Genomic DNA, 23,687 nt, shown 5'->3' with positions numbered 1-23,687 from the left:
TAACTTTATTAGTCGTTTTTTCTTGAGAAACCGCCAGTGTAAATTAGCTTGTGGACGTCTTTCAATGCGTTTAAAAAAAAACTAATTACAAAACAAAAGGGGAAAGACATGAGGGCAGAAATGAGGACAGTATCAAACGTGAGCTTCGGGTTCTGAAACAAACCCCCACACCACACGGCTGCTCCAGCGGTACGCTAGCTTAGCGCTGTGGCTTCCCTCACCCCTGTAATCAGGCACTGTGTGTGCTGGAGCAAAGTGCCCACACCATGAGCCACCTGCCATCACCCCACTGTGGAAACTCCAGCCCCCTGCTTCCACACGCAGCAGACAGCAGCTCTGGGACTTTTATCTTTTTCCGTCCAAAATGCAAGAAGGATAGCATAGCGTTAAAAAAACCACATACACACACACAGGCACGCACACAAAAGAGAGCACACACACACACACGCACACAGTTTTACACACACTCACACACTGAAGCTCAGTAGTGGTTTCTTCCTCACAGTAAATTACAGCTGACCGTACTGTGGCTCTGCGGGGGCGCGGGCTCTGGCCAATAAGGAGCCGCCGCGCGCTCCGACGCCGCCGGGGGTGTGTTTTCCAGCGCGCGGATAATCAGCGGGTATCACTCGCTCAAACAGGGGCGCAGGTTAGCGGCCCGCGGGGCGGAGAGCTCCGCGAGCCGCCGCCGTCAGAGTCAGAGACGCGCGGCCCGCGCTACGCCAAGCCCCGCTGCAGCGGAGCCGTTTACTTTGTAACCTGAGGCGGCCTGAAAGACTCCTGGATCTTTGTTAGGCGCCGGATAACACTGAACCGCCCTGCATGTAGCCAGCTAGCCTAGCGTACCTCATGTACAGAGCCAGCTGCTGGCATAGACCTGTGTTCTGTAGTCGTCTAATGACCATGATGTGCACTTTTGTACATCGCTTTGAATAAAAACGCCTGCTAAATAAATGCAATGTAGTGTAATAGACACACTATGCAGTAATTTAGGGCCACAGCCGTGCCTGGGCCACGGAATTCAAGTAAAATTTGTTTTGTAAGAAATTTTAATTGTACAGTATTGTTATTCGTGTGTCTGCGGTGATCTTTTCCCCGGCCTGTGATTGCTTCCGCCACCCCCGCCCACCCGCCCCACAATTGGTTGGTCACCGCAACATTCTTGTTTGGGGTCACCAAAATCTCAGAGCTGGCTCTGCTCATGTATGTGTGATTCTGGAAAGTTCTGCCGGCTGCTTGAGGGGATTTCCTGTGCACCGCGAGGTCTGAGGACAGGCCCTCACAGTAAACTATTGAAAAAGACATGGCATATATGAGATTAAATTAAAGAGGCATCTTGAAGCAAATTAACTCATTTAAACTTTTAAAAAAGAGACGGATTCCAGATGCGATCTGTTCCATGACGGTAAACTTTGTAGCAATGGCTCAAGGTACTCCTAAGGGAGGAGCAGCGATTGGCTGCAATATCTCGTCACAAATTGGTGGTTGCCACGGAAATCTAAGCTGTCAGTTGTGACTGCAGATTTACTGATCTCACTGGATCGGTTCTGTTTAAATCTGTCCCGGTCCTGGATTCCCTCAAACAAGTCATAATTTGTTTGTGTGTGTGCGTGCGCGTGTGTTGTAGAGAAAAACAGTGATCATTTTTCCTGCATACGCCCCCACAGAGGACTCGGTCCAAGCTTCGTCTACGTCGCATCGAAAGTGAGGACCTTCACGGAGGCGTAAGCAGGAACAAAAAACACAGGCCTGATTAGTGAGTAAGAGACGGGGGGAACATAGTGAACTCAGTCACTACTGTCGTTCTGCCGTGGTGCGCTAGCTTTTCGGTCCGGATGCGTATCCCTTCGGAAGGAGGAGGGTCAGTTTGGAGTATGATTGACAGGAAGGGATTTGTTTTTGGCGGAGACTGGCAAGATCGCCATCTCTCACGCTGGGAAGCCGGCGCGGGGTTGGGAAACGATCACAGTCCCTCGGATTTTGGCCAAATCAGAGGGACAGACAGCACTCACAATCCCTGTATTACCGTTCTAGGGGAGCGTAAGCCAAAGGCTTTCCTTTTTTGGGGTGGTGTGCCCCTTCAAAGCCCAAGTATCCTGTGAGAGGATGGGGATAAGGTCTGTGCACAGCTGTCTGTTGTCAGGTGGTGTCTGTGTGAGCTGCTGCCTCTGGAAAAGGCTGTACAATCTGAGGCACGGAGGCCCTGAGGGCCCAGGCTGGCATCCCTGGGGGGGCTTAGAGGAATTCGGAGGGGGGGCCTGGACTGCGTTCTCCTGAGAAAGCACCACTGGTCCCATGGGGAGTATCAAAGTATTCCTTGACCCCTGGTTGGCAGGCCTGTCACAGAAGGGGTTGTGAGCCATTCGGGGGCGTGGCCCTGACCTGCAGAGGCCCCTCCTGCGCACCCGCGCGCGGGCCGGCGCGGTGGGAAACCACGGTAACAGAGAGGTGACCCCACTCGCCGCCTGCGTCAGGCAGTTACGCTGGAGCCCACCCCAGTGACGCGCGCCTGTGGCTTCTGAGGCTTGGGACTGCAGGAGCACGGCACAGACTGAGGTCAGCGGCATGGGGAACTGACATAAAACCGCTCGCTCTGCACTCTTTTGGGTACACGGCCCTGTTGGCCTCAAGCAGTCCCTACAGCAGGGATGTAGAAAAGGCCTTGAGGTCAGTAGTCCTGCTCGTTTTCATGATTCCCTCTAATCAAGGATTGATTTAGACCAGGGACACCAGGTGAGTGGAATCTCGGTGACGGCAATCCATCAATCAACTTTCATGTAGAAAAACATCAGTACTACTGGCCTCAAGGGCCAGATTTGAGTATATTGGTTCTACCATGTGTACCAGGTGAGTTTATGACACCATCGTGGTGGAACTGATCATAAACAACAACAAAGCAGCCTACAGCGAGGAGATGAGTGACTTGGCAACATGGTTTGCAAGCAACAACCTTTCTTACTATGGAGCTGATCGTTGACTTCAGGAGACATGAAGGAGCAGCCCCCAATCACCATCAGTCTGTACCACCTGAGAGGTTTGAGGAGATGCCCCTCCCCCCAGGCCTTCTGTAACTTCTGCAGATGCACAGTTGAGAGCGTGCTGTCAGGTTGCATCACAGCCTGGTACGGAAGCTGTGCAGCCCAGGATCGGAAAGCACTGCAGCAGATTGTTAGGACAGCCGAATTCATCACTGGGCTTGATCTCCCACCCATTATGGACATTTACGCCAAACAATGCCAAGGGAAATCCCATAAAATAATGAATGACCACATTGGACTATTTACTCTTTTGTAATTAAGCAAGGAGTTTTATCAGTGCACATACCACCAAATTCATGAATGGTTTCTATCCAAACGCCATAAACAAAACACTTGAATCCATCTGTTGCACCTGAACTTAGCAAACATGGCATCTTGGGACTTATTATTTTCAATCCTATTTTATTACTTCATCTTTTGTACGCAACTGAGAATTTCATTGCATTAGTTGCACCGTGCATAACTATTGCATATGACAATAAAACTGAACTTAAACTCTGTAAGGCACATGGGGAGGAAAACTCCAGCCCTTCAATACAGTATGGTGTACATTAAGATGAGTAGTTAGTCTCAAGGAGACTTAATTTTAAGGGGTTGTGGCTTTCTGTTTCTTTTTGTTCTAAGCCGCGTAAATACCTTTGTTCATTGGCATGAGGGGGCTTTCTCCTGACCTGCCATGTTCTTTCATCATCAGAGTGGTAGCGGTCAACCAGGCAGGCAGGGATCACTGAGCAATCTTCCCCATGATTGGCTGTGGGTGCCCTGTATGAGGTGCAGGGGACAATTGCTGGAGGGGTTGGGGGGGGGGGGCGTTCGAAACCAAAGGCTGCCACCTTGGATAAGCACCATCCCGAAAGAAACATAGAAGAAACAGATGACTGTGTGAGTCACTCACACGATCACAAGACGGGGAAGTGAGAGGAGAGAGAGGGAGGGAGAACGAGAACGAAAGAGAAAGACTGAGTGACAGCAAAAGGAAAAGAGACAGTGAGAAAGATGAGGAAATATGGTGGGAAATGGAGGGGAACAAACAGAAAAGAGGGAGTGAGAAAGAATGAGAAATAGAAAGGAGTTGGAATAGAAATAGAGAGAGGAGAGAGACACAGTGAGAGTACACAGAGGTCGGGAGGTGGTGGAAAGAGGAAAACAGGGCGGAGAGATGGAGACGCTGCAGCAGAAAGGAAGGAAGAGCGAGAGAGAGAGAGAGAGAGAGAGAGCGTGGAGGAGTTGTGGTTTGTGTGAAATCACACCCCCTGCCTGGCAGACAGTGCACAGCGGGGGTAATGTGTTGGCGGAGGGACAGCGTGATACTGTAGCAGCGACACTTTCTCACCGGTTGGCGGCCCACGCTGGGGCCCACGCGCGCCCCCCCCCCCCCCCTCCACGCCATGCGTCACTCGCACCGCCAGCGCTCGGCCTCCTGGCGTTTCCGCGACGTACACCTCGGCCCCGCCCCCTGTCCCTCCGACCACAAGCCAAGGCGTACGGGGGAGGCTGCACTCACTTTTCATTCTTTTTCCGTCCCTCTTGAGCTGAACGCTACCCCCAGCACACTGCCTTCAGAATGTTCCAGAAGACAGGTCTGCCCAGCACTCTGCTTCAACCAATCAGCCCACCATTCCATTACTAATCACTTCCGTGAATACAGAGTATCATATCTTTAAAGCAGTATAAGATAAATATTACAGAAACGTGCTTGAGTTTTTGTATTGTTAGAGTACCATTGCTGTTTATATTTCACCAGGATGTAATCCCTGATCACTCTCATCTTAATAATAATAATGACCATCTCTCTCTCTCTGTCTGTCTCAGTTTCTCTCAGACCGGATCCTGAAAGCAGCCAGGTCTGTGTATAGCACCTTGATTGGGCGAAACCCAGGTCTGATTAGGGACCGGAAACACCATCTCAAAACCTACAGGTATGACAGATGTCTGGCCCTGTGTCTAAAGCCTATAGCTACTATACAATTGAGCTTTTCTTCTTCACTGTTTGTCTATGAGTTGTAAATGGTTCATGACACACTTTTACACCCTTTTTCTTTGAAACATTACTCTCCCACAGCCTTGCTTGTCACATGGTACTGAAAAATGTATTCTTAATGGATTTAATTATGGAGCAAATTCCAGTCATTGACAGATCAAGGTATGCTGTGGCATATAGTTCCATTCCATTGTCTCCAATGGTATTATAGTGGCATGCAGTCAGCTACAGTGACGTTCAATAAAGTCTTGTCAATATGAATCACTCTGAATGTTCTTTTGCAGTCTGTTTTGACATACCACACATACAGTAGTCCATATTTCAGATAGAATCTGATAAGATGGCACAGGTTCAATCTGACTGCAGCGTGTTCTGTCCATAAATTTGAGCAATGAATTCAAAAAAGTGTTTCACATTTTTGTTTTCCATGCATCACCAAATGTTTAGCAAGTTTAACCTTCACTGTAGTGAATAAGAAATGTTGGAAACAAGAAAAAAACGACTAAAAATACTTAAATGAGTTATTCAAAATTCACCCCAGTACATTCTGATGTCCAAGATTTAAAATATTGGTACATATCAACTTTAACACCCAGTAATGTGCTTCCATTGATCTCTATGATGTTATGTCATGACGTGTGTGTCACTGTGTATGTGAGTGCGTGAAGAACATGTGTGGGTGTGTCTGTGTATGCGCTTCAGTGTGTGTGTGTGTGTGTGTGTGTGTGTGTGTGTGTGTGTGCGTGCGTGTGTGTTCGTGTGTGTGTGCGCGTGCGTGTGTCTGGTTTCTCATGGCTCTTCTCACCTGTACATCCTATAGGCAGTGCTCTACAGGAAAAGAGCTCGTTGATTGGCTGATGACGCTGAATGACAGTTTGCAGTCCCGGAGCCAGGCGGTGGGCATGTGGCAGGTGCTGGTGGACGAGGGGATACTTGTTCACGGTGAGCCCCTCTTTCAGGGTCCCCCCTCCTGAGTTCTAAACCTGATGGGTGTGCTTTAATATCCGGTGCCTGTAAGATACTACAGAGATTAGTCATCCACACTAAAACACAATGAAAGGAGTGGAGCTGGTCATAAAATAAGCTTTAGTAACATTCAGTAGGCAACCAAGCTGCATTGATCATTACAGTCAGCTTTGCTATGATTGCCCAGCTTTTGGGGAAAAGAGAGAGCTTTCATTCTTTCTTTCTCCCTCTCTATCAATGCAGTGAAACAAGAGCTGAACTTCCAGGACAGGGACACCCAGTTCTACCGCTTCCTGGAGGCGGAGTTTAGTCTCAACCATACAACCAATGAGAAGGACTTGGAGGAGGAGCTTCAGGAAGGCCTGTCCTTCTTGGTCCAGATGGGTCCCGATGCACTGCTGACAATGATCCTGCGCAAATGGTGAGTGCCCGTAGCCAGTGGAAAACTTTGATACAAGGCCTACAGATTTATTGTCTTGAATTGAAACCACAAACCCATAGGAAGTAGCTGAATGAATATAAGACATATGAAAGACCTTCAATTCTAGAATCTAGGCCTCTTTCACGATGATGTCATCAACATATTCAAACCAAAGGCAAGGATGGCAGGGTCTGAAATTGTGTGTCGTTTTTTGGGAAATTGTGTAATGAAACTTGTGCTCTGTACTTCGCCCCCATCCAAGCCCAAGCCAGAGGACTGCAGAGGATCTGGAAGTGATTTACGAGGAGCTGCTTCACATCAAGGCTGTGGCTCACCTGTCCAGCTTTGTGAGTGATAACGCACCAGCGCTCCTACTGAACAGTGGTCCTCTATATCCCTAACCCAGGGGTTCCCAGACTTTCGTCTCAAGGGCTCCTAGACTGACCACCCCAAACACACTACAGGCTGCAGCGCAGTGAATACTTAGCTCACTGGAGCGCTGAAGCACAATGTCATAACATCTTCTGATCTACATAAAACACAAAGCTGTTTAGTGCAGAATAAATATTTAATAATTACGCTGATGACACCATTACCAAAGATGTGTTACCAAGACATGATTTATAAAATGTGTAATATTTGAAAATATAAGGTGTGTATATATATATATATATATATATATATATATATATATGTGTGTGTGTGTGTGTGTGTATGTGTACGTGTACACACATGCACATAAAGGATTCTGAATTGAATGCGTTCCTGTTTTCTTAATTTATGAACATTTTTTTCCTCCCTTGTAGGTGCGTAAGGAGCTGGCTGCGGTTCTGGTGTTCGAGTCCCACGCCAAGGCAGGAACAGTCTGTGAGTGCCACACTAGCAGTCAGCCCAAGCTGCAGCACGCAGGCACAATCACCCCTTCAGCTGCTCACACACACTGTAAAAAGGTCAGAATGCCCAATATCTGAAGGCAGCTTGCTTTGTTTTGAGCTTAGATTTAAGGCATTATGCCAATTTAATTAATTTAATTTAATTAGTTGTTTTGTTAAAAAAAAACATTCATTTTAGAAAACTATTAATTTAACTGTTTTTGAACTAATGAATGTTAGTTGGCATAATTTGAACTCAAAATTTTAAAATGTAATTTAAGCTAAAAATGAAAGAAATACTGAAGCAAGCTGCCTTGAAATATTGAGTATTCTTAACTTTATTTTACACTGTATAGATATGCTCCTATTTACGTTGTATAGTAACATTAACTGCCCTACTGTAACAACCTCGCTGTGTCTCAAATGGTCCACTAGCTCCCTAAGTAGTGAACCTACTAGGGTGTGAGCCAAATTCTAGCAAATGGCTGACAGCCTAGTTAGTCCCAGCATACAGGGAACTAGTGGACCATTTCAGGCACAGACACTGGCTCTTCTCCCATGAGGAAACATTCTGGACAGGAAACTCATGTGTCCATTTATTTATTATATCTTAATTCACAGATAACTTTACCTAGTTACCTAAAGGCAGATTCGTAGTGAATAGAGGAGTTATGTTCTCGCTACTCTATTAAACATTTGTATTAGTGAGTAAACACAAGCCAAGACATCGGAGCAGAAGCGAAGATAATCAGAATTAGCCTTGCATCACTTAACGCTTTGGGCTGCAGGATGGAAAATAACCTACACCAGGATGACTGACAGGACACAAATGCCATACCGCCACAGAATAAACATTGACTTACAGTCAGCATTGAGGTGTACAGCGTAGTTTGACAATGAATGTGTTTGCGTACCTGCCGCAGTCACCCATGAGTTCTTGGAGAGGATGAATATGAGACAGCCTCCCACACTGTGTATCTTGCAAAGTTTCGTTTTATTGCCACTGGGTTAACAGTTCAGACAGAGACCTTTGTCAGAGTGTCCCTCCTTAGTTAATCCATTAAGCTGTAATTTGTCAGCAAGGCCTTAGGTTATTGACTTTGTGGACTAACGCCACTATTTTCTTTTCGGGAATGGATGCAGTTGCATGCTGAAAATTCTGCAAAGCTGGCCTTACATCAGGAGACTCTCTGGCATATGTGTGTGTGTGTGTGTGTTGGGGGGGGGGGCAACACACACACACACATATGCGCACAAAAACAGTACTCTACATCATGCAGTGGTTAATTAAAGCATAATACACAAGTGGAGTTTGTGGATTTAATTTTTAGCTTTGTCAAATTTTCTAGACGTTTCCCTCCCCTCCCCATGAAAACAGTGGATAGTGGCTGACCGTTTAGCACGTGGTGTCTCCATGGCCTGTCTCTCCTGTGTTACAGTGTTCAGCCAGGGAGACAAAGGGACGTCCTGGTACATCATCTGGAAGGGCTCTGTGAACGTTATAACACATGGGAAAGTAAGAGTCTCTTTGCTCTACTCCAGGGCCTCAGCTGAGCCCTGTGGGCTGAAGGTCTTTGTCTACGATGGTTTACTGCAGTGTAAATGTGGATAGAAGTGTGTGCTGTGACCTGAAAGTACGAGAGGTAGACCAAGTGTTATATTTACAGGTTATGTAAAGGCACTGTGCCATGTGATAAAGTCTCAATGGTAAATGCACTGTCATCAGCGGAGACGGGTCTGTGGGTTTGATTCGGGATACTGTTAGAGTCTAAGAATGAACCTCTTCTTATGTCTATCCATCATCTTGTGTGTGTAAATGTATGTGTGTTTATGTGCATATATGGTGTGTATTCTCTGTTTGTATGTGTGGTGTGTAATTATGGTGTGTGTGTGTACGCGCATTTGACACAGGGTCTGGTGACGACGCTGCACGAGGGAGATGATTTTGGCCAGCTGGCACTTGTTAACGACGCGCCACGCGCTGCCACCATCATACTGCGAGAGGACAATTGCCACTTCCTGCGCGTGGACAAACAGGACTTCATACGCATCCTCAAGGTGCGCAGGATCTCGCTCTGATCTGGCCACCTCTAAGCTGCCATTAGCATTGCTAACTCGTCAGAGCAAAAAAGGTCATCAGATTTCCCCCTGTAATCCCTGTCTGTAAATAGAAGTCATTAGAGGAAGGATTGGAGGATATGCAAAGGGACATTATTTTTGCATGTTTTTATAATTTGGGGGACTTTCATGAAATATGTTATTTTTAATTACTTGGCAAAGGAAAAAAGAAGCCATACTGTAATGCTCCAAAATGTCTTTCTGTTTATTGATGATAAAGTTACCAACTGACAGACAAGTTAGTCTTTTCCAAATTACTGTAGCTGATTGGCTGCCCCTCAGTCATCTCGATCATTCCCTTCCAGCGCCCAAATACCAAGTAAAGGGAAGAGAAGTTTGGGAGCATTTTGCAGAAATGTTGTTAGTATGTTGTTTAAGTGTGTGAATTTGGGAGTACAGCCACCATTTTGGCAGCACTGGTTTCCATTTAGAGACATGCATTAATGTGTGATGCCTGTGTGTGGCTCAGGATGTGGAGGCCAACACGGTGCGCCTGGAGGAGCATGGGAAATCTGTGCTGGTGTTGGAGAAGAGTTCCGGAAGCGACTCAGCCAATCAGGGAGCATCAGGCAACAGCAACAAGTAAGAGACACGCCCACCAACTAGAATAGCTAACCAGGTCTTTGATGCTGTTTGTCTGTGAAGTAACTAATTGCAGTACATAGTTTAAATGTTAGCCATCTTTTAGGACAATCTCTGGCTACCAATAATTGTTTGTTCTCATGTTAAGCACTAACAAGTATGATCTCTTCACAGGAATATCATGTCCTCAACAGAAATTGAACTTCTATTTATAGTAATAAGGAGTGGTAAATATAATCTCATTGTGTGTGATGCAGATGGCTTTCTGTTCTTCTACCACAGGTACACTGTGATGTCAGGGACACCAGAGAAGATTCTGGAACACCTGCTTGAGAACGTGAGGCTTGACACCAACAGCAACGACCCCATAGGTGTGTCTGTCTATGACAATCATCCGTCTCATTAACAGAGAGAGGAGGAGACTTTAAGAAGCCCACAATGGGCTGGGCTATAATGTGGATTCAGCAACCTGTTCACTTGAAAAAACCATTGTTTTGCTGTGGGAAGCAAACTCTTTTTATCAGCTCATAAGATTCAGCAACTGACAGCAAGAGCTAGCACCACCCATTATGGAGTTAGTGTATTTTCATTTGCTCATCACCAAGAAGCAGTTTGGGAAGTAAATTTTTGTTCAGTTTGCTGAACTCGCCAAACTAACTGCAAAGAAATTTTATCCATCCTTTAAATTTAGCACTTAACCATGAGCCAGACTTAACAGCTGATAGAATCAAACCGGATGCTTGAGGCTTTCTGGAGGATCAGTCTACAGGAGGTCCTTTAACGATGGGAAGCTCCAATCCTGTGCAGCAGCCTCATTTCATCGTGCCTCGGCGCTCAGTTAAATAAATATCTGGGAAAGATGGCGAGAAACAGGGCATTTCAAGGGTAAATGAGTTGCTGACTGAAGACTCCGAGCCCTGTTCTACACCCCGGCCATGAGGGGAGTTCCCCTGGTGTGCGTAAAGTGGCGTGTGCTAAAGCGTTCTTTTTCTGTTAATCTAATCAAACAGACGGCAAGCCCAAAAAAAGCAGACAGTCGTTCCTCCGGGTGTGTTTGTTTTTACTGTTGTAACGGCTGACTGAAATGGCTGTGGCCGTGTTGCGGCGCATGGGGGGGGGGGGGGGGGGGATCGGGGTTAGGGGTGCGAGGCGGGGGAGTCCACGGTCTGTCCCCGCGAGGGAGTTCAGAGTGAAACGTGTGTGTTCTGCGTCCCCAGATCCCTGCGTGACCGACTTCCTCCTGACCCACAGCGTCTTCATGCCGTCCAGCACGCTGTGCCCGGCCCTGCTGCACCAATATCCTCTTCCTGACTGCAGCGTGTATGAGGCCTGGGCCACACGCCGCAAGGATAATTATCAAATGCAATAACTATCATCGCCAGCATGTAGCATATCGCCTTTCTTTTCATCTTTTTTTCTGTAATTATACCTGATGCGGCAGTAAACATCCAAACTTCAATGGTTGAATGAAATGTTTCTGGGGAGAAAAACGTCGCCTCCGTTATCTGTCTTTCCCGGAAGCATTTCACGTGGCCTCTGAAGTTCTGATGTTTGCTACCACATAATTAACAATCCGCATCAGATATAATTAACAATCATCGCCACCACATGGTTAATTCGATTATTATTATTATATTGCCCAGCCCAAGTGTATCTATCTATCTCTCTTTATCTCTCTCTCATAGTCTTAGTCTCACTTTATTTTCCCGCCTGACTTTCTTTGCAGTCATGGAAGAATGTATCTATTTATGACTTCACAACCCACATGCCACATTGGCAGAAGAAGTTCAAACACTAAGCCTTTCTCAAAACACTGCAACACTACAGGGAAATATTTGTGGCGTAAAATGGACAGCACGCACATGTTGTTCAACGTGGCGAGCAGATTTGCAGCGTGTGTAATTTCTAAAGTTGGGGGGTGGGAGAGAAAAATAGAAAAAAGGAGAAACAAGCAATAAGATTTTACAGTGTTACATTTAGTTTATGTGCACATGCCTGCCAGTGTGAAAAGTAAAAAGAATATTCTACACTTAATGACATTCCCATACTACAGAGGAACCACACAGTAAGCTCTCAGAGTCGTTTAAGTGGCACAAACACAGCTGTAAAGCAGTAAGCAGTATTTATATGACATGTTTATGTCCCTGTGAATGATGGTACTGTGACATTGGTGGTCATGTGACCCTTAACGCTCTGTGCACCTACCATGCTGAGCCTTCTGAAGGCTCAGAGTTGGAGAAGGCGGCCTACTCCCTCAACAAGAAGCAGAAGATCATCCGGTTGGTGGGTCAGTGGGTGCTCCTATACGGCCTGCTCCTGAAGGATGATCCCCCTGCCTGGGAATTTCTAGAGGTGGGGTGAAGGGGGGAGGGGGGGGGGGGTGGTAAAGGGTATCAGTGTCCTGCTCTATATGTTCTGCCATAGGATCTGTGCTGAAGCTGGTCTTATACTCTGTGTGTGCCATGGTAGGGGTTGTGCTGAAGCTGATGCACTTCTCTGTGTTTGCTGTGACAAAGTTGATTTTATGCTTTGTGTGTGCTGTGGTAGTTTTGCTGAAGCTGAAGTGCTGCTCTGGGTGTGCTGTGCTGAAGCTGATTGTATGCTTTGTGTGTGCTGTACTGAAGCTGATTGTATGCTCTGTGTGTGCTGTACTGAAGCTGATTGTATGCTCTGTGTGTGCTGTACTGAAGCTGATTTTATGCTCTGTGTGTGCTGTGGTAGAACCTGAGGGGGGAGGTGCTGGGTGACTCCCGCCTCTCCAGCATGCTGAGAGAGCAGCTAAGGGACAGGAGGAGAGCAAGAGTGTGAGTAAACATACACATACACATACAAACACACACTCACAAACACATACGAACTTACAACTTACACTCTCAGATCCACATGCAGACACAGATACATATCTGATAGCACACATCCAGTACTGACATTGGAATTTCACCATTTACTATGCTACAATAACACACATATTCATTATTAGTCTTTTACTACTCACCACTAAATGATTGTTTTCGCTCATGTTAATCAAAAATCCTCAAAGTCACAATTAACAAATATCCCCCCAACAATGTATCTTCACTTTCAGGCTTGAAAATGGACACCAGACACTGTCGAAGGTCAGTTTGCTGCGCTTGCATGTCCTTTCTTTACGAGAAAGTCCTTCAGATAAGAAAAGAGGCAACATGGCTCCAACCTTTACCTCGTATAACAAACACAAGAGTCCATGGAAAAGTAAACTCCAATCAGGCCCAGCTTCCTGTGGAAAAAGAACGGAGCGTGCTAGCGTAGATCTGTGTGTTCCTCCAATGGCCACTGGAGATGCATATGCAGATGACCATTTTTCAGCTAAGCATTGGTCACGTTCTAATACAGTTCCTGCCCATCCATCTCATATGTGCGTTTTATTTCTGTGTGTGTCCAAATTCATATGTGACAGCATCATAACTGATCAGTAATGAGTAGTCATGTTATATTTTATTGATATATAAATCGTATAGTATATAGTTTTGATCTTCTTCTAGCCCCCTCTACAGTGGACCTTCTTTTCTGTGTCTTCATTCCCCTTTAACCCTTTGAAGAGTAGGTTTTTTTAGAATGTTTATTCAAAATTCTAAATTAGTGTTCTAGAACATTACTTTCCATTACCAGTAGTGACTGTTACATCAGTATTAGAATATTCAATTCAGAACATTCCAGTAACACCAAGCGATAAGAATGTTACTGCAGTAATAATGCATTACATCCTTTGAGGAATTGGGTTTTCTGTACCAGCAGCATTCAAGAAAAGAAAGTATTCACGAATCCAATGTTCTTTTTCAGCTTCACATTTTTGCACCTCTTATTTCCTCTGCTCTCTCTCACATTCCCTCTCCTTTTCTTTCTCTGTCTCTCTCTCTCAGTTTCAGCTTAACCAACAGTTGGACTGGTTTTCCAATCAAGAGGAGCCAGCGGGGAAATGCCAGCCAATCAGGGCACAGGACAAAGGTCTGCACACACCGCCTTTCCCCGTGATGCATCCAAGGAACTAGCCTGGAAAAGTTATTTGCTGCGTCCAGTGCTTACTCACCAGCCATCTTTTATCCACCCATCATGTTTTACTCATTAGTCTACATCATGAACACGCACAGTCTCAGATTAGAACTCAGAATAAGTTAATGTATCGTACAAATGGATTTAATATGAACTCCACCCCATTGTGCTAAAATCAGTTGTCCTTCTCCCTGGTCTTTGTTTCTAGTCTTGTACGAGATCTATCGTCCCAACCACAGCTTTGTCAACCTCATGCTCCCAGTCAACACCTCTGTACAGGACCTGATGTCCTGCTTAGTGGACCCGGGAGGAGACCATGTCCTGGTCAAAATGAACTCCTCAGGAGGTAACTTCTCCTCCATCACACACAATTGACAGCTAATCTGAATTAACGTCAGTTTTGATTGATACAATACCTATGAGCGGTATCGTTTAAAATCAGGATAACCCACGTTATCATTACACAAGTTACGTAATTTAGAAACTGATAACCCTCATTGTCACGACAGGTTAGTGGTGTTGTTTAATAATATGATAACCCAAAAGTTAGTTATCAAAGTGAAACCTCTTTTTTCTGAATGCAGCCTGATATCATAGCATTCATTCCATTGTCTACCTGGAGGAGAGGGAGATTGAAAGCTGACAAGACTAAAATGAAACTCTGCAGGTTTAATTTTATTATCCATGCCTGTATTACCAGGAAATTTCCTGCACTAGCAGGTCCTCTTCAGATTAGCAATGTGCCCTATGGTCTGTTATTATATACAGACCATGTCATGTCATTCGTGTGTGTGTTTGCGCATGTGTTTGTGTGTGTACGTGTGTGTGTGTATGTAAAGTATGTGTGTGTGTGTGTGTATGTGTCTATGTACAGTATGTGTGTATGTGTGTGGTGTGTGTGCGGTGTGTGTGTTTGTATGACTGGTGTGTGTATGGTGTGTGTGTGTGTGTGCACGGTGTGTGTGTTTATGTGTGGTGCGTGTGCACGTTGTGTGTGTGTGTGAGCACGGTATGTGTCTGCTTAACATGTGTTTGTGTGGTGTGTGTGTGTGTGCAGTATGTGTCTGTTTAACGTGTGTGTGTGTGTGTGTGTGTGCGTACAAAATGTGTCTGTTTAATGTGTGTGTGTGTGTGTATTTCAGACAGGGTTCAGCTGAAGCTGGATGCCATGGCTGTGTACACATCACTGGGACTCAATGAGAAGCTCTTCCTGTGCACTGCCAGTCAAGTGGAAGAGCTGGTAGGCCCCCTCCACCTGATTCTCCACCCATCTCCTCCACCCATCCCCCTCCCCCATCACCTCACCCCATCCCTTCTCCCCCATCACCTCTACACATCCCCCTCCTTCATCACCTCCACCCATCCTATCACCTCCACCCCTCTCCTCCACCCATCACCTCCTCCCATTCCCCTCCCCCATCACCTTCACCCATCCTTCTCCCCTGTCACCTCCACACATCCCCCTCCTCCATCACCTCCACCTGTCTCCTCCACCCATCACCTCTTGACACAGTGCTGGAGCGTGAAGTAAACAATAGTTGCATTTCTTGTTTTTATGTAACCCTTTTCTCAATAACGGGCCAGCCAAGAGGTTGGGAAAACAGGCAAACACAAGACACGGAGGCAGCATGAAGGATTAGCCACAGCCGTACCGTACAGATCAATTGGAGCTTCATTTCTTTACTGAAACGCCTTTCAGCCATTAGCCTCAGTGGTTGTTTATTTTTCTGAAGCACAAGGTGCATAACCAATCACTCAGTGTCTAATGTGCTGGCACATACTGTGCTATGGCCCCAGGCACCCCTGGCCAGAAGCAGAGCGCTAAAATTAAAAAAGAACACATACAGGCAGGATGAGTACAGCGTTCCATATGGGCAGGGTTGCAAAATAAAGGAATGACAGCCATATGGATGGGTGGGGTTTCATAATAAAGGTATGACAGCCATATGGATGGGTGGGGTTTCATAATAAAGGTGTGATATACAGAGGGGCAGGGTTTTGAGGATTAAGGTGTCACAGAAGTGACAGAAGCACAGGGTTGCTGGATAATGGTGAAGATATACAAAGGAAGGGGTGAGTTTTGAGGATGAAAGTGTGATATACAGACGGAAGGTGGAGTTTGTGGTGACGGCAGGGCTTAAGGTGTGACAGACAGGTAGAGGGGTGGGATTTGAGGTGTGACAGACAGGTAGAGGGGTGGGATTTGAGGTGTGATAGGCAGGTAGAGGGGTGGGATTTGAGGTGTGATAGGCAGGTAGAGGGGTGGGATTTGAGGTGTGATAGGCAGGTAGAGGGGCAGGCGAATAACACAGAACCTGTTCCTCTGTACCCAGACACCCTTGCAGGAGCAGCAGGGCCCAGATCAGGGCAGCATTCACACTTTGGAACAGATGAGCTCCAAAGACATCGCCAGTCAGCTCACCGACTACGACTGGGAGCTGTTCGGAGCCATGCACGAGGTGAGGAACATTGACCCCCTCACCCCTGACCTCTGACCCCTAGGGATACAGGTATTTATTTATTAGACTATCATAGAACACAGTGCATGCGATAAGGTTATATGAACACCAGTGTAGACAAAACGATTCAGAATATAAAAAACTAACCGGGTAGTACAGATACAGATCAGCTTCACAGCTAACTGGAGCAGCGGAACAGCCGTGCGCAGGGGTCACCTGCACAAATAAAACAAAATACACGTTTTAAAAAATCGCCATTACCTAATCAATGCAAACCTTAAAATGCCTTGTGGTTACTCACACATACCGAAGGACACATACCAACACTTCGAAGGAACAATGGCATAAATTATGAAAGGAATTGGTGCCACAGAGATGGCTGAAGATCAGTGACTCACACAAACACGCAGCGACACACCGAAGCAGGTTTCGGTCAACGCGGCGTCGCCATGTGTACGCGTGCTCCCCGCGGAGTCAAGCGGAGGTGAGCCCAGACGAGCGGGAGACCGTCTCTCAGGCTGTCTGCGGTCTTTCTGCGGTATTTCTCTCTGATATTAGATCAGCACGCGAGGACACAGAGGGCCTGGCACTTCCTAGATAACAGTATCTTTTTACTGATCTAGGAGCTCCACCCATCAGAGAGTACTGCATGTTGTGCCACCGATTATGGAGCTTGTTGTTCAAATGATCACGGAGTATGTTGGTGACAGTAAAATAAGTGCATTGCCCGTTCTCATGAGGATACCATCAGGGACCCTATAGCCAGAAAGTATCCACCAATCACTGTCAGCGTTGTTGTGTTTGTTATTGCAAACCTATTCCTCGACTGGTGGTGGTTCTCTCTGGCTTCTGTAGAAAAGGTGACTACAACAGCTTCCTGTCTCTTTTTTATTACCCCTGGTGACACATGGGTTCTGGTGTTTCATTTGTCCACATGACCTTCCAACACTCACCCTGCCCTCCCCCCACCACCACCACCAAACAGAACTGCTTCTGTTCTTTGTGAGCCTTGGAGTTTTTCTGCAATCCCTTGTTTTTCTGTACAACAATCCAATTTGTTTGTTTCATTCCGAATGAAATTAATGAAATTCAGAATTCAAATCAAAATCAAATTAAAAAAATTTCATAAAATCAATATATGCTGCAGACAGATTGGACCTGATCACAGTTTTTGTGTTTTGCCTAAGGGAAACCAATCCAAGCAAGCGATATGTTTATTTCGTACACAATATTTTTTCATTTATTTAATTAGCCTGGATTGAATCTTTATTTAAAACACATTTCGGTGCTGGTAAAATTCCAAAGATCCCAGAATAGAAAGATGTTACTAACCAAAATGTAGAAACCAGTATCTAATGGGATCAAGCATTTCAGATAATTATTTGACCCATGCCTACTGTTTGTGAACTGTTTGTTACACATAATAACTTTATTTGTACACATTTGATTAAAATGTGTTTTAAAATGGTTAATATTCAATTAAGAGTAGGAATGTGAGTTTTTGAAGTTTAAAATGATGTGTCCTCTGGATGGCCCTTCTGCAGGTAGAGCTGGTGTACTACATATTCGGCCGGCACAAGTTCCCGGGCACCACCACGGCCAACCTGGAGCGCTTTGTGCGCCGCTTTAATGCCGTGCAGTACTGGGTGGTCACCGAGCTGTGCCTCTGCAACGACCTGATGAAGCGTGCCGCGCTGCTCAAGAAATTCATCAAGATCGCCGTCTTGTGAGTATCACTCCGTCCCCTGGGCTCTAGATGGCCATGGTGTGAGTATCACTCAGTACCCTGGGCTCTAGATGGCCATGGTGTGAGTATCACTCAGTACCCTTGGCTCTAGATGGCCATGGTGTGAGTATCACTGAGTCCCCCTGTCTAACAACCACTGGTCTGCGAGTCTCACTTAGTTCTATCAGGAGACTTCCGATGTGTGAGTCTCACTTAGTCCCAACAGTCCGAAAAGTCATGAAAAGATTTGTAGGGTGAGTTTAAAATGTTCTCATTTTTTACAGTGCTTTTTTAAATGTAACTGTATTTTTGGTAAGCTGCATTTTTTAATATCCTCCATTCAGGTGGCAAGATAACAGTGAATAACTACCATGGAATAGTACTCAGAGTAGAAATCGGAAATGACACCTGACAGATCTAGCCGGTGGAAATATTGTCTGTCGTGTGCAGTGATGTTCACCTGGGAGAACAACTGACTGCTTCCCTGCGCTCATATTCAGTATGCGTGTTAAACGCTGGTGCAGCCTGCACCCCCAGCCCATTAAAGATATTCCGGTTCTGGCTTTACCGCATTTCAGCCTCCGCGTCGCCAAACCGCCGGGTTGTGAATCGCGACTCGATGAGGGCTGCTGTTGATCACCAGCCTGCTTGCGTCTCCACGCGAGTCATAACTGCAGCGGGCTTCATCGGCGTGACGTTCGTGTGCTGGTGTGCCTGTTATCTGCCTCGCGCCAGGAATGACAAGAATGCCGCTGTCCCTTTAAGTCAAATCGCACGCATTTTTTCCTCGGTTGCACGGACCGTGCGGTCCCTCTCCAGAAATATCGCGCGCGGCGGTCCAAGTTTAATTACGGGCGGGACAAATCGGTTGGTTTTGTCCGCGGTTCTCCGTGCGGGCGCGAAGGCTGACTGTGCTTCTGCGTCTGCCGTTTCAGCCTCAAAGAGCAGCGGAACCTCAACTCCTTCTTCGCGGTCATGTTCGGGCTGGGCAACAGCGCGGTGCAGAGGCTCTCCAAGACCTGGGAGGTGAGGAAGCGGGGGGGGGGGGGGGTCTAAGGGATGGAGAGGAGGATGGAGGGGGCGAGTGGGAGGGAGGGAAAACAGTGGGACGCAGAGAGGGAGGTGAGAGTCTGAGGGAGGGAGAGAAGGAGGCAGGGAGTGCGAGCCAATGTACTTTTCACAGCCTCCTCCCTGCCAGTTTTACAGTAATTGTTTTATATGACACGTTTTTTATAGTTCCTGCAATGTGCTATATTGTAATTTTGTAATTTTTACAGCTCTGAGGGCTGGGAATTTCTCATAAACTAATAAAGTTGGTTTAAAACCCCATGTGTCTAAACCATAATGTTATGTTAGTCACATAGGAAAAAATGAACCGTTCTTTGTCGTTTCAAAGAATAGCTTTTTTTTTAGATATAATACGCAAGATGCTGAGCTGGTACACTGACACCCGTCACATGCACACGTGCTGAGCTCAGGGATGATAGCAGCATTAGAGTTTCTGTGTGTTCGTCAAAAATTACCGCAAATGTTTATATATAAACTAGAATTAACACTGTCTCCTATTTTGACAGAGAGTGCCAAGCAAGACGAAGAGGGTTTACTGCTCGTTTGAAAGATTAATGGTGAGTTCGTTACTGAGGACGCTTTTGTTTGAAACTGCTGAATGGTCATCGTTCACGCCTGCAGAGTTCTGATCCATCACATTATGTGCGTCAACATCAATCCGTACCGCCGTTTAAAGATCAGAAGCAGCTGCATTCACACACAATCAATTTGCTTTTCAAGCTCTCGAGCATACTGTGGCTAATAGGAATGCTGTGTGCGCGTGTGCCTGCACATGCTTGCATGCGTGCGCGTTGGCGTGTGTACCCATGCGTGCGCGTTGGCGTGTGTACCCATGCATGCGCGTTGGCGTGTGTACCCATGCGTGCGCGTTGGCGTGTGTACCCATGCCTGCGCGTTGGCGTGTGTACCCATGCGTGCGCGTTGGCGTGTGTACCCATGCGTGTGCGTTGGCGTGTGTACCCATGCGTGCGCGTTGGCGTGTGTACCCATGCGTGCGCGTTGGCGTGTGTACCCATGCGTGCGCGTTGGCGTGTGTACCCATGCGTGCGCGTTGGCGTGTGTACCCATGCGTGCGCGTTGGCGTGTGTACCCATGCGTGCGCTCGTGTGTCTCTGCTAGGACCCCTCCCGTAATCACAGGGCGTACAGACTCGCCGTGGCCAAGCTCAGCCCTCCGTACATCCCCTTCATGCCCCTGCTGCTGAAAGGTAAGGCCCGCCGCCCCGGCTCCGCGCCGATCCCGCGAATACCCAGAAAACAGACCAGCACTGTAAGGATGCATCTTTTACACGTTTGCGATTTAGCGCGCGTGGTCTGAGCGAACTGCACTGCTGTTGGAAGCGCGAGGTACATTCGCAGCATGTTTAAATGGCCCCCAATGCGCGGTGTGATCGTGCAGCAATTTCATAATCGAGCCTGGCTGCTGAGTTTGTAGTACCTTGAAGGAGGAAGTGGTCAGCTTTGTGCAAAACATCTGCTTGAAAACATAGCTATGCTGGGTGGCTCATCCTTTTAGAGTACTGTTTAAGCAAATGGGCGCCATGGTCCGGTATCAAATACTGACCACTCCAGTGCCAACTGTGGCCAGCAGCCATACGGGGCAGTACTAGGTGGGCTCTAGAGTTGCCCAGGGAGGGAGGAAGGAGCCTCATCCCATACCAGAGACCCCTGCTGGTTGATTGGGCGACCCCAAGTTCATCTACTGAGCTGCACATGAAGTCTTCCTCTGACTCATGTCTGTGACAGCCCAACTGCAAATCTACAGCAGAGACTGCAGTAAGCATTGCAGCGCAAGCTTGATTGGGCATTCAAAACTGGAGAGAAAAAGGGGGGAAAAAGCATCAAAAAACAGTAGCTATAGTTCTACACATCAGCTGTTTTAAAACAGAGTGGTAAAGAACTGCAGAGACCATTTTTAATCATTGGCTCAATCCCTGTTTGTTGTTTAAATATCCTCTAATTATCTCCCTCTTCTGTGCTATGTGTTGGCTCGTTTTCTGTTTTCTTTGCCAGCAACCAGTGTTGTTGTACTGACATTGCAATGAGGGGCGTGTCCTTAGTGGATTCTTCAGTAGGGGACTTCTACCTGCCTATCCGTCCTGCTCACAATCACACTTGATTGGCCATTCTGTTACGCCACATTGCTGGTTCCATAACCAGCCATATGGTTTGTGGTTTTACAGACAAATTTGCATAAATGAAACTATTTGCCTTCAAACCAGAAATAAATATTTAAAACATGATAGGATCACTGCTGGAAGGACAAACTTAGACTTTTTGTCCAATATTAATGCAATAACCTGGACCGATATAAACAGTACAAAAATATTTTTACATTGAGGCTGGATATTTAAAACCAAAATGTACCATCAGTAACTTCTCATTACAGATGCCTTGAGCAGTCTATGGCTATCCATGTCCATACACAAGCCACACAGCAGATCCCATTAAAAGCCTGCTCTGCTTCAGTAAAGCTCATCGCTGCTGTTCCTCATTATCTCCTTCTTCCCTTCCCTTTCTCTGCCGATTCCCACGCAGACATGACTTTCATCCACGAGGGAAACAAGAACTACGTGGAAAGCCTGGTCAATTTTGAGAAAATGGTGAGTGCGGGAGGGTGTGTGTTCAGCTGTTTTAGACCGCCACTAAAGCCCAGCCCAGGTCAAAACTGCGGGGGGGGGGGGGGGGGAATCTTGGGATGTTACTGAATCAGGACTACACAATCCACATTAATATGAGTCTACAAATTAAACAGCTTTTTCCATAACGAGTTGTGTAAGTAGGTTGGGCAGATGGTTTGAAGTCCCCCTCCAGTGTTTTTTTTCTTCGGTTACAATAGTCAGTATGGCTTGTGTGTGCTTTTAATGAATTCACTATAAATTACTAATTAAACTGAATAAATTTAGGATAGCCTAGTCACGTTTGACTGGGGGTGTCTATTAGTTTATTCATGGCTTCATATGTATGTTATTGATTTGTTTGCCAAACCCTTCAATGTCTCACAGACATCCTTAGCTGGTCCAATTGTACTGTCAACAGACAGCTAGCCAATGCAATCATCACGTCTAGGTGACTCTACCCTCTAGTGGCGTACATGAGTATGGCTGTTGGATAATTGTATTACATAAGATTTACTTTAAAAATACATATTACACATTCAGATTAAATATCCAGGTTGATATAAAAATCATAGAAAATTGTGTCAGGTACTCTAAACCTTTTGAATTGCAGCCAAACCTTGGAAAGCAAGAAAATGTACTCATACGATTGTCTATAAAGGTGCCGGACAAATAACATCTGAAATGAATAATACTGCTGTAATCTGTGTCACATGCTCCTGAAATACACAGTTGTGTGTACCATTTGAGTGTAAAACTCCTGTTTCACCTCCGCAGCGCATGATCGCCAAAACCGTGAAGATGGTGAGAGAGTGCCGGAGCCAGCCTTATGGTACGGGTTGGTTTTCTGTGATCCACACCTTCAGTTCCCTAATACCTGCCTAATCGTTTTCTGAGTCACAGGTTTAAGCACAGGCCAACTTTTACAGTTTGCATTATGACATCACAAAAAATGCATAACTTTTCAAAGCTGTCAGCGATTAGGCCCCGCCTCAGCTCTCTCGTTGCGTTCGGCTTTAACACGTGTAATGGGCTGCAGCGATAAGCAGAGCAGCTGTATGCAGGCCGTAGTGTTTTACACTCTCTCTCTCCTGCCTGTTTTTCCACAGTACCGTCGTCTCCACAAAAAGGCCTGGCGGACCGCATGTTTCTTGAACCGCCCTCTGTGAGAATCTCCACCTGTAAGTGAACCTCCACCTGTAACCCAGCTACACTTTGTCCCTTGAATCTCTCAGGCTGTGTCCAAATCGTCACACTTACCTACTAGCACACTCAATAGTTGAGTATACTTTTTTGCAAAGTTCAGAAAATTGAGAGTACTTAAAAATACCCAAATGAAATACTTAGTTCCATGTTTTTGCCAAGTATGCTCCGGAGCAAACTATTCAGGAAGTAAATGAACACTGTGGCCCCTTAAATATGACTTGCAGTTTAGCATAATATTCCATCAACAAACAGATAGCTGTGGGAAATTTCAATCCCCGTGACGCCAGGAGTGCCTTTAGATGTATGTGGTTTGTTTCCTTTTTTATGGTAAATTGTCAAAACTGATCTCACACTGTTTACAGAATAGCTTTGAAACCGCTTATTGTTGCCTCGGCTGAATGTAAACTCTACAGGTGTGATTTATTACACTCCCATAGTACGGTTAGAATGGTAGGGTGGTATTTTTTCGCAAGCGGCCCATCGCATACTAAACAGTATGCAATCTTCTTATTAGACAGTACTTTGAGGAAACGGTACACAGGACACAGTCATCACTGATTACATCAGGATTAGTTTCCAGACTTCTCATTTTTAAATAAATTGT

General features: G+C 46.1%; 1 protein-coding gene and 1 long non-coding RNA gene across 3 annotated transcripts in view; one reads left to right on the top strand and one right to left on the bottom strand.

Moving 5' to 3' along the window:
* The window catches only part of rapgef3 (Rap guanine nucleotide exchange factor (GEF) 3), a 40,570-nt gene that overhangs the window by 13,606 nt on the left and 3,277 nt on the right, over window positions 1-23,687 (top strand). For both annotated transcript variants that reach the window (XM_035382763.1, XM_035382764.1), the window contains 24 exons: window positions 4,851-4,957; window positions 5,840-5,961; window positions 6,229-6,406; window positions 6,669-6,753; window positions 7,213-7,273; window positions 8,718-8,794; window positions 9,190-9,336; window positions 9,866-9,978; window positions 10,261-10,349; window positions 11,196-11,274; window positions 12,180-12,330; window positions 12,700-12,782; window positions 13,064-13,094; window positions 13,878-13,962; window positions 14,216-14,353; window positions 15,150-15,247; window positions 16,341-16,466; window positions 18,011-18,192; window positions 19,128-19,218; window positions 19,767-19,817; window positions 20,380-20,467; window positions 21,798-21,862; window positions 22,655-22,709; window positions 22,987-23,058. In XM_035382763.1, coding sequence (XP_035238654.1) covers window positions 4,851-4,957; window positions 5,840-5,961; window positions 6,229-6,406; window positions 6,669-6,753; window positions 7,213-7,273; window positions 8,718-8,794; window positions 9,190-9,336; window positions 9,866-9,978; window positions 10,261-10,349; window positions 11,196-11,274; window positions 12,180-12,330; window positions 12,700-12,782; window positions 13,064-13,094; window positions 13,878-13,962; window positions 14,216-14,353; window positions 15,150-15,247; window positions 16,341-16,466; window positions 18,011-18,192; window positions 19,128-19,218; window positions 19,767-19,817; window positions 20,380-20,467; window positions 21,798-21,862; window positions 22,655-22,709; window positions 22,987-23,058 — 2,374 coding nt within the window. The remainder of the gene's footprint in view (window positions 1-4,850; window positions 4,958-5,839; window positions 5,962-6,228; window positions 6,407-6,668; window positions 6,754-7,212; window positions 7,274-8,717; window positions 8,795-9,189; window positions 9,337-9,865; window positions 9,979-10,260; window positions 10,350-11,195; window positions 11,275-12,179; window positions 12,331-12,699; window positions 12,783-13,063; window positions 13,095-13,877; window positions 13,963-14,215; window positions 14,354-15,149; window positions 15,248-16,340; window positions 16,467-18,010; window positions 18,193-19,127; window positions 19,219-19,766; window positions 19,818-20,379; window positions 20,468-21,797; window positions 21,863-22,654; window positions 22,710-22,986; window positions 23,059-23,687) is intronic.
* On the bottom strand, window positions 16,416-16,951 carry LOC118208266. Its single transcript, XR_004761538.1, has 3 exons — window positions 16,865-16,951; window positions 16,614-16,682; window positions 16,416-16,505 (listed from the first exon to the last, which is right to left on the bottom strand). It is a non-coding gene; the product is annotated as an uncharacterized LOC118208266 (long non-coding RNA).

Source organism: Anguilla anguilla, chromosome 11, assembly GCF_013347855.1.
Source record: "Anguilla anguilla isolate fAngAng1 chromosome 11, fAngAng1.pri, whole genome shotgun sequence".
Taxonomy (NCBI): domain Eukaryota; kingdom Metazoa; phylum Chordata; class Actinopteri; order Anguilliformes; family Anguillidae; genus Anguilla; species Anguilla anguilla.
This window is presented reverse-complemented; position numbering and strand designations above follow the sequence as displayed.